Below are 18241 nucleotides of genomic sequence, written 5' to 3'. Positions count from 1 at the left end.
ACTTTAATCATATGTGATTAAATACATCTAATCACATGTGATTATATGTATATAATCATATATGATTTATATGGACAAAAAAGAATATTGTGCATATAAAATATATGTGATTAGATACACATAATCACATATGATTATATACACATAATGACAGGTGGTGGTGGTGTGTGGTGATGTTTGGTGGTGGTAAGTGGTAGGTGGTGGTGGTGGTGGTGAAGGGTGGTGGGGTGACATGTAGTGTGGTGGATGGTGGTAGGGGTAGTGAGTGGTGATAGTGATGGGTGGTGGAGATGGGTGGTGGTAGTGGTCGGTAGGTGGTGGTGGTGTATGGTGGTTTTATTGGGTGATGGGTGGGGTGGTGGTAGCGGGTGGTGGTGATGGGTGGTAGAGGTGGTCGGTGGTGATGGGTGGTGGTGGTATAGACATGCTAATTATTAACAATTGGTATTATGAAGACGATGGAGTAATTGACCAATATAAATGGTATAAACATGCTAATTTTTAACGAGATCTACATTTGATGTTGATTTTGTTATATTGGTAGAGACCATTTTTTTTTATCTAATGACATTTTTTAGCGAGATCTATATTTTTTTTTATCTTGTTTTATAAATTTGATAAAAGAAATAAAAATAAAGGGTGGGACTTGGTGTGAAAGTACTTTTGCGTTTTGACATCAAATCAAGATCAAAATCAAAAAGATTGAAGGTGGTGAACGGTGAAATGAAAACAAACTCTGTCACCAACTTGTCAGAAACCCAAAAGCCCTCATCTCTCTTTTTCTCTATTTCTCTCTCATCGCTTGCAAAGTGAATAGTGTGTGTATAGTATCCAAAAGATCAAAAAGCCGAAAACTTCTCTATCTCTCATTCTCATGGAGAGAGAGAAAACCCCAGTTAGATAACTGCAAGACACAAATACTTCACATAAATTGTCCCCAAAACCAGAAAAAAAAGCAATCAGATCAACCATCTGCTCATCCTCGGTCGTCTGTCAGTTGATTGATTGTGAAATGCACAGGCTCTGGTGGGGTAATTTTACCAAATTCATCGAGGTGAGAAATGTTTTTTGTTTCGGTGTTGGTTTTAATTGATTTGAGTTATTCCTGGTCGATATTATTATGCGTTTAACAACAATTCATCATTTAATATTTTAATTCGCGTTTTATGATCTTGTTTAGATTAAATTTGGAGTGACTTCGACTTAGATCTGACTGATAGTGAAAATTCTACCTCATTTGATTCATTTTTATCACGAACACAAGTTTTTGCGTGGAATTATTTGGCAGTTTCCGTAAGTGTATGTGGAGTGTAGCAGTCGTTGCCACCTTTGCTGTTACTCATCCGGTGTAAAATGGCTTCTGCCAGCCTTGGACATGGCGGAGTTGGCAGTTCCAGAGCTGTTACCGGCTTCAATGATTCATCTAGTTCAGTTGACTGGCTGGGGAGGGAGATGCTTGAGATGCGACTCAGGGACAAGGTGGAACATGATGATGAAAGAGTGAGTGTAAGTTCCTTTTTCCCTTACCATAAACTTTCTTATATATCTTTCATAAAATTCTTATATATCTTCATTTATTGATAATCTGTTCATGTTGGATTTATATTGCAGGATAGTGAACCAGAGATAGTACATGGTGTGGGTGCTGAAGCAGGGCATGTGATAAGAACAACAATAGGTGGTTGCAATGGTCAGTCTAAACAGGTTGGCAGTATTGATTTTTTCAAGTATTAGCCTTTTTCATGGCAATGGATCAAATTACATAAATACCCTTTCTTTGATCTTGTGTTGTCAGACTGTCAGTTACATAGCTGAGCATGTGATTGGAACCGGCTCTTTTGGTGTTGTTTTCCAAGTAAGCAGACGATTTTGTTGAGTTATTGTTTTAAAATATAGATTCTTAGTGTGATTTTTCTTTTTTCTTTTTCTGATTTTGTTTTTGGCGAAGGCGAAATGCAGAGAAACTGGAGAGATTGTTGCTATAAAGAAAGTTCTTCAAGATAAGAGATATAAGAACAGGGAGCTACAAATCATGCAAATGCTGGATCACCCTAATGTTGTGGCCTTGAAGCATTCTTTCTTTTCAACTACTGATAAAGAAGAGCTATACCTCAATCTTGTTCTTGATTTTGTTCCTGAAACAGTTAGCAGAAGTGCTAGACATTACACTAGAATGAACCAACGAATGCCCTTGATATATGTCAAGTTATACACCTATCAGGCACGTGCATGTTTTTTTTTTCCTTAATTGGTTAAACACTCAATCTGGATAGAATGACTTAATGGGTTAAGCCTAAAAACTTGGCTAGTGTCGTAAGACAATAAATTTTTCCCTATTTCTTTTCTTTTTTCCTCCTAATTTCTCTCAGGTTAATGTTGATGAACATTGTGAAATTTGTTTTTTGGAATGTAATGGTAAATTGGTCCTTTAGTTTTATTCAAACGGTTTATTCAATCTAAAAGAGAAACATATCAAATGTATACAACACTTTATCCATACAGACCTCATTACCCATTGAGCCAATTTACACATACATGATTTAATGGGAAAAGAAAGAAACATCCCCTTAGTTTTGTCCGGATAAATGATGTTTAAAAAATATTTGAGAAAATGATGACAGACTTGGTGAAATGAAGAAGAAAGTCAAATAAAGGCAACTTTGTAAGATATTAGGAATTAATGGGGAAAGCCTCATTTCCCTTACTTTCTCTATTAAGTTGTTGTTTTTTTTTTTTTTTTTTTTTTTGCATTAAGTTTAAAGGAAACATTTGCTTTTGTTTGCAGATATGCAGAGCACTTGCTTATATTCATAATTGCATTGGTATCTGTCATCGTGACATCAAGCCTCAAAATTTGCTAGTAAGATTCTTTTGTAATATTAAGATTGTTTAATTATATAAATAAAATCATACTATAGTCGTCTCGTTTTTACACATGTCAAGAAACAATAAAAAACTCAAAAGATTTTCATTCTTGTATCTTTCCTTATTTCAGGTGAATCCACACACACACCAGCTAAAACTATGTGACTTTGGAAGTGCTAAAGTTCTGGTAAGTTACATAAACATGTTCATGTTGGTTTTAATTTAGTAGTTGTGTCTTGTTTATATTCTTTAATTTGTTTTTATAGGTAAAAGGAGAGCCTAATGTTTCTTATATCTGTTCAAGATATTATCGTGCACCAGAGCTTATATTTGGTGCCACTGAATATACACCAGCTATAGATATTTGGTCAACAGGCTGTGTCATGGCTGAACTACTACTTGGACAGGTACTTAGCTTTATATTTTTGTAAATTTTTCCTTGATAGAATATTTTCAAAAATATAAAATCCGTTGAAGCTTCATAATCTTTTCATAAAAAAAAATATAAGTTTAAGTTTTTTTTCTTTCAAAAATGACAAAATAGCCAGCTTACCAGTTGCAAAGAGTATTATTACATAAAGAATGACAAATAGTTGATTATTCTCATAGTAATTTTAATATGCAGCCATTGTTTCCCGGAGAAAGTGGTGTTGATCAACTTGTGGAGATCATTAAGGTAAGATAAATCAACTGATAACACACATTTTTTTAGCTTAATTTTATTTTTGATTTATTTACTGACTTTAAATAGTATATTTGTTGTACAGGTTTTGGGAACTCCTACAAGAGAGGAGATAAAATGCATGAATCCAAATTATACTGAATTTAGGTTTCCTCAAATAAAGCCTCATCCATGGCACAAGGTATGCACTGTATCATCAATATATATATATATATATATATATATATATATATATTAAACTCTAAATATAATACTTAAACAAGTCTGGGGAGAGAGAATCTCAAAAGTGATAATTTTGAAGATTCAAAGAAACAAAAGGACAAAACACATAGATTTATTATTGGATAAATTATTTAAAATCATAAATTTTATTTGACTGGTTCTTTTAGTTAAAAAATAATATTAGGAGTAGATTACCTTTCTGGTCCCTGAGTATAGCTGGTTTCTGCAATTTTGGTTCTAAAAAGTTTTTCTCGCAGTCGTGGTCCTTTTTAAGAGGCTCTGGTAATGTTTTTAATCCGTGTTTCAAGTAAAATGATTATTTTTGGTCCCCAAGTATAGCTGTTTTTGCAATTTTGGTTCCAAAAAAATAGTAATAATTTTACTCGGAACAAGGACCAAAATTGCAGGAGAAACTTTTAGGGACCCAAATTGAAAAAAATCAACTATATTCAGGGACCAAAAATGTGATTTACTCTATTATTATTATTTGTTTTTTTTTATTTATATTATAGTTAAAATAAATTGTTTGTGTATTGTAAGTATAATTATTAAGAGTAAATTTCATTTGTGGTCTCTGAGTTTAGCTGATTTTTTCATTTTTGGTCCCAAAAAGTTGTTCTTTTGCAATTTTGATCCTTATTTGATGATTTTGTAACGTTTCTGGTCTTGTTCCAAGTAAAATGACTATACTTTTTAGACCAAAATTGCAAAAATCAATTATACCCAGAACTAAAAATAGTCATTTTACGTGGAATAGGAACCAACAACATCACATGAACCTGTAATAACTAATAAGACCCAAATTTGCAAGAGAACTTATAGGGACTAATATTGAAAAAATCAGCAATGTTTCAGGGACTAAAAATGTAAGTCAAAGTATGATAAATAATTATTAATTAGATTATGTTAAAGTCAACCTAATTAGAATATTGTTTTATTTTTCAGGTCTTTCAAAAGCGTTTACCTCCAGAAGCAGTGGATTTAGTTTGTAGGTTTTTTCAATATTCACCTAATTTGCGTTGCACTGCGGTAATTTATAACTCATAACCCTTTTTACTATAAATTCAGTCGTAAAGTAGTAATTTAAAAAAAAATTAGATTCTTTTTTTATAAAATTGCAGTTGGAAGCTTGTGTTCATCCCTTCTTTGATGAATTGAGGGACCCAACCACCCGTCTTCCTAATGGTCGTCCACTTCCTCCACTCTTCAATTTTAAACCACAAGGTACATAATTAGTTATAATTAAATTAAATAATGTATATATAGTAGGGTTGAAACTATACATTGTATATAAAATAAAAAATAAAAAATAAAAAAAATTAATTTTTATGCCCCTTCGTTATTCCATGCTATACAACCAAACAATCCCTAAAAGTTTTAATTATATAAGTTATTTTCCATTTATTAGGATTTGGTATAAGGATTTGGTATAAGAGCATTAGTTTAAGTAAACAAATTCCAGATCTATAAGTATAAGTGCTTTGGACTTAAACTGTAAGATTGTTTGTGATGCAGAGCTTGCAAGCATCCCTTCTGAGACTTTGCAAAGGTTGATACCAGAACATGCTCGAAAGCACAACTTATTCATGGCTTTGAACACACAATGAGTTTGTTGTTATTATTATTATTATTATTTTCTTTTTCTTTTTGTGTTAGTATATATATATATATATATATATATATATATATATATATATATATTAGATTATGATCAAATGAGAACACCTAAAAGATTGAGAACGCAAGAACATACCTAAGCCCTCTAAATTTTAAAATCAAAGGTTAATATTAACGGACCATTTATATAAATTCTGAAAGTCATAGGATTAAACTGTAACTTCTTAATTAACTAAAAGGGTACTATAGTCATTAGGTTTTATCTTATTTTTATCAGCTCCTAAAATCTCTCTCTCTCTCTCTCTCTCTCTCTCTCTCTCTCGTTTCCTTTAAACCCTAATCGATGGAAGCCAACATTAAAAAAAACGTACGCCTCTTCCCTCTCATCTCTCCACTGCCGACCTTTTGAGTTTTCTTCAACCTAGCCGCCACACAAGACACAAAAACACCACCACTGCCATCTTGATAGTCGAACCCGCCAGCAACACCACCACCACCATTATCATCACACAACAATCATCTCCACGCCTCTATCAACAGATGGGTAGAGATCGTTCGTGAGAAAGAGAAATACAAAGACTTATTACATATCAGAAGCCGACTGAGGCCATAGAGCCGGAGGAGGCCATAGAATGAGCGGAAAAGCATTCCTATAACTCGATTTTAGTTTATCGGTTTTCATTGAAGATTCTAGATCTGCAAATCGATTTCAATTTGGAAGATATGGTTTCGATTTTGCTTGAATGTTGCTATGAAGATAAATGCTGATGATGGAGGCTATGTCGATGGTGGTTTCCTGGTGATGAAAGGTGAAGGTTGTCGGCATGTCATGATGATAATGACGGGTACGATTAGGGCTTCCTTTATCTTTCATTTGTTCATAATCAATTATGAAAAAATATTAGACAGAGGGCACGAAGAATCAGAGAGATGCGAGAGAAACTTATGAACTGACTATGAAGGTTCTGAGAGTTCTTCCATATGGGTTTTTGTGGAGGTTCATTGGAGTTGTTTGAGAAGATGAAAGGTGAAGAATTTGAGCTAGATGAGAATGAAAAATTGTATTATGTTCTATATTTTTTTTAGATGTAAGTTATATTATATTTTGATTAATTCATTTATATTAGAATGTGTATTTATTTATGAATAGCGGTGTATTCATTTGTAAATATCAGTGCATTCATGTGTGAATGAATGTATTTATTTATGATTGGAGACATTCATTTATTCATTTGTGAATAGCAGGGTACTCATTTGTTAATAGCAGTGTATTCATTTGTGAATAACAATGTAATCATGTGTTAATGAATGTATTTATTTATGATTAAAAGTATTCTTTTTATGAAGAAATGATAATTTTTACACTCTTTTTATTTTAACTGAATAAAAAAAAGAATTGAGTTACTTGTAAATTGATGTGTATTCATTTGTGATTGGAGTAGTATCATGTTTTTTGAAAAAAAAATCATTTGTGAATACAAATGTATTGATTTGGGGTTGGATTTCTATTCATTTTTTTGAAAAAATAAAATGTGAAATAGGAGAAAAAAATTGATTTTTTAAGAATTTTTTTTTTCAGTTTTAAAATAAATTTTGGTAAAAATGTTTTTTTTTATATTCCATTAATAAGAAAAATAAAAAATCGAATATTTCTTTCTTTGTTGGTAACTGATCCTAAATTTAAGAGAATTTGATTGAATTTTATTTTATTTTAATTTAATTAAAATATACAATTACTAATATGTCCTTATATATTGATTGGTCCAGAACTGTGTTGCGTTCTCAACCCTTAAGGTGTTCTCATTTGATCAATCCCATATATATATATATATATATATATATATATATATATATATATATATATATATATATATATATATATATATATATAGGGCTAGGTTATAATGTTGATGAACAATTATTATGCAGACGTGTGGACAGTGCTATTCTATGAGAATTACTAAGGGAATAAGTTGTTTAGTAATGCGAATACATTCAACCTTACATAAATATAATCATTTTTATGTATTCTTATTAATTCTTATTCATTTTTGTTCTCACACATCGTTTTTCACTCACTTTCATTCGGACAGAATACGACTCAATAAAATTCTGACAACATTCTGACAGAATGAGAATAATAATAAAAAGTCTATAATAACTTTATAGATGATTTAATTAGTGAAAATGTATGTTAATGACAATAGTTATGTAAGATTAACGTATTTATATTATCAAACAAGATATTTTCTTTGTCATTCTCACCGAATAGCATTGTCCATACGTCCGCACAATAGATGTCAATCCACATTTGAACCTAGCTCTCTCTCTCTCTATATATATATATATATATATATATATATATATATATATATATATATATATATATATATAAGAGCTTGCATATAAACTTGTTATGGTTTTCGTATATGGTAATGTCATTGTAACACCCATAAAATTTGAGACAATTTAAAACATTTTAATTCATTCAAAAACCATTACGTTCTTACATTTTGTTTTCAAAATAGTTTAAACATCAGAGTATCCCCCAGAACCATATCACATAAATCATAAAACATGAGGAGCGGTACGATCACGCCTTCGCCTTGCTACGTTCTCCTGAAGTACCTGAAACAATACACTGAAACTGTAAGCCCGAAAGTTTAGTGAGTTACCCCCAAAATACCAACCACACATATCATACTCATAACATATCACAATACAGAACAGCCATGCACATCGGGTCTACTTTGTGACTGGTCCGCCCGCATCGGGCCTTCAGTCCACCTGGTCCACCCTCCGAGTCTAGTCATGTACATCGAGTCTACAGTGTGATTGGTCCGCCCGCACCGGGCCTCAATCCACCTGGTCCACTCTCTGAGTCTACAGTATGACTGGTCCGCCCGCACCGGGCCTTCAGTCGGCCTGGTCCACTCTTCTAGCCTCGGCACGTCTGGTCCACCCTCTTGGGGCCTTCAGCCTATCCGGACCGCTCGCTGGGCCTACGGAATATCCGGTCCGCCCTGGGTATGTTGGCCTACAGCACAAAGCAGGACCGCCTCAACCCAACCCCCGTCAAACAACCATGTGCACATAACAATTAATCACATAACAATCCTCAACCAAACAAACAGTCTAACAGATCACATAGCATATCAACATCCTAACCAGGATTCCGACCTAACCGGTCACTAGCATAACATTGCCCTATATACCGGGTACCGACCTTAACCAGGTCACTAACATAACACCATCCTAAATACCAGGATGCAGATCTAGCAAAGCAATAACATAACAAACAATACCCGGATTTCCATCCGATAAAGGGCCGGCCTTGGTGCCGTAGACCCTGTCAATATAGTAAGGATAACTCACCTGCAATTGCCGACTGAAGAGATAAGACCAAGCTGCTCCGACCACCGACACGAACTTCACCACAGAACACTACCAAAGAACCAATTCCATAAATACCAAAATACCCTTGGAAGTCAAACTGGTCAACTCTTGGTCAAAGTCAAAGTTCTCAGTCAAAGTCAACCTTCCTGGTTGATTCTACTCGCCTAGTCGACCCGTCGACTCGTCGAGTTCCTATACTCAGAAACTCCCATAACACGATTCAACTCACCGAGTCGCCCCAAGACTCGTCGAGTCCAACGATCTCCGAGTCCCATCCTGACCAACTCACCGAGTCACCCCTCGACTCACTGATCTGCGTCTTAACCAAAAGAGGTTAGGGGTTCTGCGACCTGACTCGCCGAGTCCAAGAACAGACTCGCCGAGGCCAAGGCAATCTTCAACAGACTCGTCGAGTTGTTCTTCAACTCGCCGAGTCCATGCCTATCTTCATGTGACTCGCCGAGTCCACCCATGTGACTCGCTGAGTCCACCCATGTGACTCGCCGAGTCCCTTCAGTACTTCATCCATACAGAGGCTTTTTGAGCCATGCAGGGGCTCCAAACTATAGATCCACTCTTCTAGGGCATAACTCCCTCGTAAAGTTGCAAACTTTACGTGAAACCAAGGGGATAAAGGTCCAAAATCACTCTAGGGCTAGGGTTTAAGACAAAGGGGCTTCACCAACAACTCATTGACTGATGCTCTATGACATTCTAGACCAACACAAGTCTAGATCTGGAGTAGCAACTTCAGATCTAAACTCCAAACCATAAATAGATCTTAAACACACCAAAATGGCCCCAAATCTCCTACATGAATAGATCTAGATGCAAAAGAGTGAAGGTAACGGCTTATTACCTCCAAGATGTGCCCAAACTTCAGTAGATTCTGGATCTACACCACTCTCTTGATGCAAGCCCTTTTGATCTTCAAGTTTCTTCCACTAGAAACAACTTCCAAGCTTCAATCTCCCTCCAAAGGCCTCACACACACGAGCTTAGGGTTTTCTGGTTCTCAAGGGCAATAAGGAGGCTGAGAGAAGGACATAAAGTCCTTTAAATAGGGTGCAACCCCCGAGATTAGGGTTTTCTCATTCCAGCACCAACTCGTCGAGTCCAAGCCGCCGACTCGGCGAGTTGGCCATTTAAACCGCGACCCAAACCCGCTCCGACTCGGCGAGTAAGCGTACCTACTCGTCGAGTCCCTTCTTCGAGATTACACTTTGCACTCTTCCACTTCTTGCTTCCGAACTTGGGATGTTACAGTCATGAGGCTGGAAGGAAGATGATGAGGAATTGTTATGATTCGAATATTAAATATATTTATGTATTACCTTAGTTTGTAAGAATTTTTAAGAGGCTTAATCATTCATATATAATTTTGTTCCATTGTTGTGAATAGTTGGTAATATAAAAAGAAACCGGTTACATCATACTTGATTACTATAAATATTTTACATGAAACACAACTATAATTTGAATGAAAATAAGACTTTTCTTTCATTAATAAAGTAGTCAATACAATGTTATTGCATATCAAGGCGATATGAAAATATGAAAACTATGATCATTACAAATAACATCAACATCAATAGTAAGTAGTAACATCACCACAATACCCTTATTGTATTACATATTACTTGATTGTGCAATGTCATTACACAAGTTATTACTGTTGATTGTTTGTCCATCTTGGGTTTGAAAAGTTTGAGGAAAAAGATGTTAAATAGATGAATTAGAAGAAAAAGTTGTTTGGTTACGATGGTTAGATTCCTAGCTTTTAGCGTTTCAGATTTGGAACAAAACTGAAATATGGTTACTATTTGGTGAAATACTTTCAATTAACCTTTCACGCCAAATCCTTATTGGTTGCATCATTGAAGGATTGATTCATGTTGATAATAATATACAACCATTTCTGAAGTAGACAAAAAGTTATCTTTCTGCCAGAGTCAGACATGAAACATAAATATGTTATTTATTGTGACTCATCTTGTGAAAATCCAATATTTAACATTAAAATGAAATAGATGTGTATGAGATGACATTCATCGAAGAAGTGATCAATAATGATACGATGTTAACAAGAAAGATCTTTGGTACCAGGAATCTAACACATATGTTTACCATGATGTTGACAACTAAGAAGTTGAAGATTTACATAGCTTCAACAAACATTTTATATGATCAATGAGAATGCAATTGACTAGAGAGAGAAAGTTACACACTTTTAGGTTTATAACAAGTGCACACCTTGAAAGGCAACCAAGTTGTTCATCAACCTCCAACACGATATTGTTAGTTTGTGGAGTCTGAAGATTGTTAGTTGACTTGATAGGTGCTAGAGCGACCACAAAGTGAGAAATAGGGGGCGACGTTCAAGAGGCAACACTACCCGGACTGATTCAAGACGATTTGAAGCCCCAGACAAAATAAAAAAAATGAGGCCTTAATAGTAATACTTTTAAGTTAAAAATTGATTAATTGCTTAGAATTCCTGGTTGTAACCTTTTTGTCTTCTCCACCAATTTTGGCTCTAATCTCGTTTCTCCTTTTTTCTTGTTGCCTGCAACGACTTAATATCAAACGTTTTTTCCCCTATAATAATATAAGTAGATATATACAAAATGAACCCTAGAAATTTGGAGGCTTTGGGTCATCGTCCATACCGCCCCACCATTGATATGACCCTGAACACTACCATCTTGCATGTGTATCTCTCAATTTCCATTTTCATATAGTATTTCTTTTGGAACTTGCATTTCTCCAACTCATTTTCCATTTATATTTGGCATCTTGAATTCCATTTAGTTCCATAATTTGCAACTTGTATATTTCCACTTTCATTTCCATTATTTGTGGATTAGGGTTCTTTGTCTTCAACATCAAGTGTTGTTTAAGCACTTGTTTTTGTAGCAATTTGGTATATTTTCACCAACACAACGAAAAAAAATCATATTTCTGTGTAGGGTGTTGTTTATAAAAGATTAAAAGCACTTCAAAAGATACAATTACATATTAACTTTTAAGAGTCAATATAAATAGACACATTGAGCTAGATCTCTACAATCACACTTAACATTTTGAGCAAATTGAAAACCATGAAGTCGATTATTAGAGCTTGAAGAAGATGAATGCGTAGAGAGTTTTGAGTAAAACTGGTGGACTGTAAAATGCACATAAACCCTGGTTCTTTTGTAAGGAGACCTTATGTGTATACCATTAGCCACATAAGATGACATGTAAGCTAATTACAAGCTATGTCAATACATAAAACTTTGCAAAACGGACTCTAACAGATAAGAGTGATCACAATGTTACTTTTGTTCAAATTGAAAGTTTTTTTAGAACAAACGAGAAAATAAATGGTTAAACCTTATAAAATGTTACAATATAGTGATTTCTACGGTCCATGACATATATTTTTGGAATGATTTTCCATTGTTTCAAAGGCAATTCAAGTATTGAAAGCAGCCCATATCCTGACCATACAATTTGGAGAGGAAGAAGATTCTAGAGCCGTTCACGTGTCCCTACCTAACCCTCTCCTCCCAATCTCCGTCCCCTTTTTATCTACTCTTCTCCCCCAAAACCTCACCATTTCACTCCCATTCTTCTTCATACTCCTCAATTCTTTAGGGTTACACTTACACCACCCCCTAGATTCTCTTAAAACTCTATCACAATGGCTTCATCAACAGCCCAGATTCACGCTCTCGGAGGCACTCCCTTTGCCTCTACTCAAAATTCACCCAAAACCGTCTTCTTCGGCAAAGGATTAACCAAATCCGTTTCGTTTTCGCACCAGAAATCATTTGTCAAGCTCAAGAAGACAAGAAGGAATGGTCCGCTTAGAGTTGTGGCTGAGAAGGTTGTTGGAATCGATCTGGGAACCACAAACTCCGCCGTCGGTGCCATGGAAGGTGGGAAGCCTGTTATTGTGACTAACGCCGAAGGCCAGAGGACTACTCCGTCGGTGGTGGCGTACACGAAGAACGGAGATAGGTTGGTGGGACAGATTGCGAAGAGGCAAGCTGTTGTCAACCCTGAGAATACGTTCTTTTCGGTGAAGAGGTTTATTGGGAGGAAGATGTCGGAGGTGGATGAGGAGTCCAAACAGGTTTCCTACACGGTGGTGCGCGATGAGAATGGAAATGTTAAGCTCGATTGCCCTGCTATTGGGAAACAGTTTGCTGCTGAAGAAATCTCAGCACAGGTAATTGAATTATGATTTGTTCAACTGGTTTATAAGAATCAAGTCATTCATATGTTCTTGACATAGCAGAATTAGCAATGTTTCATAATTGTTGCTGCCCGATGATGTATAATTGTAGCTTAGTGGTATACACTATAGAGATAAGATCTTCAAATATAATGTCCAAGCACGATAACATGATATATAATGACTTCCTTTCGAGTTTATACATAAGGTTTACAGCTAAATGTACAATACATATGTTATTAACTGTAGATAAGGTTCACAGTTTGATGGTTATTTGGAATCTTTCTTTGACATAACCTTCTTGTTATTACTGTAATATCCAGGTTTTGAGAAAGCTTGTGGATGATGCTTCAAAGTTTCTGAACGATAAGGTCACCAAGGCTGTTGTCACTGTTCCTGCTTACTTCAATGATTCTCAAAGAACAGCAACCAAGGATGCTGGTCGTATTGCTGGTCTTGAAGTCCTGCGTATTATCAATGAACCTACAGCTGCTTCACTAGCTTATGGTTTTGAAAGGAAGAACAATGAAACCATATTGGTGTTTGACCTTGGAGGTGGTACTTTTGATGTTTCAGGTAAGGAAAATATAAAGTTATCGATAATTGAACAATATTGTTGTGTATATAAGCTAATAAGCCAACTGTCAAACTAACCTTCATCTTTATATCTCATTTGCAGTTCTTGAGGTTGGTGATGGAGTCTTTGAGGTGTTGTCTACTTCTGGAGACACCCATCTCGGTGGTGATGATTTTGACAAGGTGAGACTTCTCTAAGGACTAATTAGTAATTATTCGTCTTCGTTTATAACTTTTGATCTTTAAATTTATATTTCTTGTATGCTATCATTCAGAGAATTGTGGATTGGCTTGCTGCTAGTTTCAAGAAAGATGAAGGCATTGATCTCCTGAAAGATAAACAAGCTCTGCAACGATTGACTGAGACAGCTGAAAAGGCTAAAATGGAACTATCAACTTTGACACAAGCAAATATTAGGTATTAAATAAGTCATGATTATGATATATATTGGTACCCAATATGATTTTTTGTTAATTTGCTGATTTATAATAATTATATAATCTTTCTTTCTCAGCTTGCCATTCATTACAGCCACTGCAGATGGCCCTAAACACATTGATACTACCCTTACAAGGGCAAAGTTTGAGGAACTATGCTCAGACCTACTTGATAGGTACCTACTTTGCTTAATAGCATTTAGTAAATGGAAAAAATGGCCGAGGGCAAATTTGTAAAAAAAAACTTTGGTCATTCTTTCAGGCTTAAAAGACCAGTTGAAAATTCTCTAAGGGATGCAAAGTTATCTTTTAAAGATATAGATGAGGTGATCCTTGTTGGTGGCTCAACACGTATTCCAGCTGTTATAGAAGTTGTTAAGAGTTTAACCGGAAAGGAACCAAATGTTACTGTCAATCCAGATGAAGTTGTTGCCTTGGGAGCTGCAGTTCAGGTATACACCCACCCCCTAACACCATTAGGAGGGCATTTACGTCTTTTGCAGATAATTGATATTTAATTGTTGTTGATTTGTAGGCTGGTGTTTTGGCGGGTGATGTAAGTGACATTGTTCTTCTAGATGTAACACCATTATCGATTGGTCTAGAAACTTTGGGAGGTGTGATGACAAAAATCATCCCAAGAAACACAACCTTACCAACATCAAAATCAGAGGTTTTCTCCACAGCCGCCGATGGCCAAACAAGTGTGGAAATCAACGTGCTTCAAGGTGAACGTGAGTTTGTTAGAGACAACAAATCTCTCGGAAGCTTCCGTCTGGATGGAATCCCACCGGCCCCACGTGGGGTCCCACAAATCGAGGTCAAATTCGACATTGATGCAAATGGTATCCTTTCTGTAACTGCCATTGACAAAGGCACAGGAAAGAAACAAGATATTACAATTACTGGTGCTAGCACATTGCCTAGTGATGAGGTATCTTCAATTCTTATCTCTTTTATATATATATATATATATATATATATATATATTGTTTAAAAAAATTGTAAAGGATTATTATATTATAATAACAATGAAACATTAAAAAACAGGTACAAAGAATGGTTAGTGAAGCGGAAAAGTTTGCAAAAGAAGACAAAGAGAAAAGAGATGCGATTGACACAAAGAACCAAGCGGATTCAGTTGTGTACCAGACAGAAAAGCAGTTGAAGGAGCTTGGAGAGAAGGTTCCGGTAGCTGTGAAAGAGAAGGTGGAGGCCAAACTTGGGGAGTTGAAGGAGGCTATTTCCGGCGGATCAACACAGACCATTAAAGACGCCATGGCGGCACTTAACCAGGAGGTGATGCAGCTGGGACAGTCGCTGTACAACCAGCCCGGTGGTGGTGGTGGTGCACCAGGGGCTGGGGCGGCACCTGGTGGTGAGGCGTCTGAACCATCCTCATCGTCGTCGTCCGGTAAGGGACCTGGACCTGAAGGAGATGTGATTGACGCAGATTTTACTGATAGCAAATGATGATTTTTTGGGTTGATATTTTTTGTTTTGTTTCAATGGTGGAAAAAGTATAATAGGATGGATGGTGGTGGTACTATCACTATCATATGTAGGTAGAATTGAGAAAAAGTGCCCCTTTGGCTTTGGGATACGATGCCATGGATTTTTGTCTATTATATCATTGTTTTACTTTTTATATTTTTAAACTCAATTTTTGCTGGTTGGGAATATGTGTTTTGTGGTTTTCCTACTTCCAAGGAATTTTTTAAGATTAGATCTGTTACAATGCTAGGCGTTTTACCTCCAAATTTATTAATATTCGTTTGGATTGCAATTTATTTTGCAAATGGAATTTTTGGGATTGTTTAATATGATAGTTATTTGGCAAATGGAATTTTGGGAAAATATACCAACTTCCTTTAGAGGGCTTAAATCCAAAATGATTACCACTAAGCCATATTTATTGTGGTTAAATCAATAATCAATAAATACTTGATACAATTACATCATACAATACATGCTAAAGAACGAAGTTCTACTTCAAAAAAAAAAAAAACCTCCTCGCAGGTTGTTGTGATTAGAAAGCACATGATCTTTTTATATATGCACATGCAAAACGATGTCCAAAATGCAATTTAATAAATAATCATTATTCTGCATTCACTACTATAAACCTATGAAGGATCCTATTGGAGAGGAAAGTTGTAGATGATCTCAGTGGAGGGAGGATAATCGTGGTCATGAAAGATGTTAGGCCATCTCTAATGTGCTCCACCACCAAGATCGTAGAGAGCTTCCAAGTCCTCCACCGTGAGCAACCATGAACCACCCAAACAACCGGAGTATTCTACACAACCACGAAGAGAAAGAAAAGAACAAAAGAAGAGACAAAGAAGAAGCATGAGAGAGAAGAGGAGAATGATTGGGCGTTCTCCTTTGTCCTCCCCACCACAACCGACAACGACCACGGTGTACAAGGGTGGTGTGTACGAACCACGCTTGTGCGTCAACCACGAAGCCTCTCGTATGTATTGCGGACAGCCTTATGTAATCGTTGTTGAAGTATTTTTCAAATCGTTTATGTTCATTCATGCTTTGACCACACATGCATTAATTTTTATAAGCTGCTTGGGTGACCTTTTCTTGTAGCATCAAGGGCATATTAAACTCTCCCGATTATTCAAGTTGAGCTTCTTTTCCCTTTAATCATTTAAAGATGTTTGTTGACTTTCTCTTGTTCGCTGAATAAAAAAAAACATAGTTTGAATTGAACCAACAAATTCAAAGTTCTAGTATTGTTTCACAAAACTTGTAGTTTTTGTGATGCAACTCAGACAGTTGTCATACAACCGTCGTACAAGCAGCTCGGTGACTGAGTAGGGGCATGGGTGGCACTTGGTGGACACCTTCACCTACAACTTTATTCTTCGATCTACATCTTAATTTGACTGATGGACACATTTTCATCAAATCTTGATACCGAGATTAAGTAAATTTGTTACCACTAACACTACAAGGAATGATGCCTATGTCGATGACATTTTTAGCCACTATATCGATGACATGTCGTTGGGAGCCTATATCGACAACTTGTTGTCTGTACAAAGTCGTCGGCATAGCCTCCCCGATAAAAGTGGAAATTGCCGTCGGGATTGATGTCGTCGGTATAGTCACCAATGCCGATGACATGTTGTCTGCAAAGGGTCACCGGGAGTGAATTTCGAGGAAAAATAAGTTTTATTATGTACCTATTCCGACGACTTATTGTCAGTATAAATGTCACATTTACCAACGACATGTCGTCGGGATAGGTGTAAGCAACCCTGACTGACTTGTGGTAGGTAAAAGGGGGTGCAAACAACTTTTGTTCTAGTTATAGAGACGACATGTCGTCGTTAAATGTGAAACCGTTTTTATAGTTATAAAGCTACACCAACCACCTGTCGTCGGTATGAGTTTTTTTTTTTTTTTTTTTTTTTTTTTTAATAATATTTTCACATATTTTGTTATATATACCAAACCTATTATTTAAAACAAATACAAACAGTATATAAGCATAATAATATCAAATACTTAATAACCATAACAAGCCACTAAAATTCAAATTCAAAATCTACTACATAACAAAATAACAAAAAGAAAAAAAAAGTTTTCAACAAACATTGTACAAAATAACATAAAATATCAATCAAAATCTTCATTGTTCTCGTTCTCCTCGAGCTCGTTGGTTGGTTCTATGATATTAAGTGAAAACATATTGGGATTGAATGTAAATTGTGGCATTGGTTGTGGTTGGAAATTAGGAATGACGGATGCGAATGTGTTATTATACATTTGTTGTATTTGTAGCATTTATTGTTGCATGTATTGCATTTGTTGGGTTAATGCAACAACTTGAGAATTATTCGTATTATATGAAAATTGGGATGTGGAAGCTTTGGCAAGGTTGTAGAACTCGTTACTCGGTACCTGTTCGGCCAACTGCCGACTAGAGAGTACTCATGAGTACTCGGGGAGTACTCGGATTCAGTAATTCATGTAGTAATATTTTTAGGAAAATTATATATGTAAAAATCATAAGTTGATTGAAATATATTAACAAAATTAGATACATGTGTATACACAAAAACTGAAAAAACACACAATGGTCTCACTTCGTGAATAATTACTGAAAATTTAAGATATATATATATATATATATATATATATATATATATAGTAATAATCACATGTGTGTGTGTGTTAAATAATATTAAGTATATTATACATAT

At 35.5% G+C, this 18241-nt stretch overlaps 2 protein-coding genes across 4 annotated transcripts; both read left to right on the top strand.

Annotated features, from left to right (window-relative positions):
• Positions 1-717: 717 nt before the first annotated feature.
• Positions 718-5412, top strand: LOC145141064 (shaggy-related protein kinase kappa). 3 transcript variants are annotated; one of them, XM_079074410.1, is made up of 13 exons: positions 718-1054; positions 1289-1500; positions 1612-1704; positions 1796-1855; positions 1949-2221; positions 2786-2860; positions 2996-3052; positions 3132-3272; positions 3491-3541; positions 3633-3728; positions 4715-4798; positions 4891-4993; positions 5285-5412. In XM_079074410.1, the coding sequence occupies exons 2-13, from the start codon at positions 1354-1356 to the stop codon at positions 5374-5376; spliced, it is 1272 nt and encodes a 423-aa protein (XP_078930536.1). In that variant the 5' UTR covers positions 718-1054; positions 1289-1353; the 3' UTR covers positions 5377-5412. The 3 variants fall into 3 exon arrangements, with proteins under 3 accessions (XP_078930536.1, XP_078930534.1, XP_078930535.1); XM_079074408.1 differs by having other exon boundaries at positions 720-1054; positions 1289-1506; XM_079074409.1 differs by having other exon boundaries at positions 720-1054; positions 1181-1506.
• Positions 5413-12364: 6952 nt separating this feature from the next.
• LOC145135893 (stromal 70 kDa heat shock-related protein, chloroplastic) lies at positions 12365-15700 on the top strand. The gene is made up of 8 exons (XM_079070089.1): positions 12365-12998; positions 13328-13580; positions 13684-13763; positions 13856-13998; positions 14096-14194; positions 14281-14470; positions 14554-14952; positions 15069-15700. The coding sequence occupies exons 1-8, from the start codon at positions 12468-12470 to the stop codon at positions 15489-15491; spliced, it is 2118 nt and encodes a 705-aa protein (XP_078926215.1). The 5' UTR covers positions 12365-12467; the 3' UTR covers positions 15492-15700.
• Positions 15701-18241: the final 2541 nt, after the last annotated feature.

Source organism: Lactuca virosa, chromosome 9 (genome assembly GCF_052849685.1).
Source record: "Lactuca virosa cultivar CGN04683 chromosome 9, Lactuca_virosa_CGN04683_v6, whole genome shotgun sequence".
NCBI lineage: Eukaryota > Viridiplantae > Streptophyta > Magnoliopsida > Asterales > Asteraceae > Lactuca > Lactuca virosa.
This window is presented reverse-complemented; position numbering and strand designations above follow the sequence as displayed.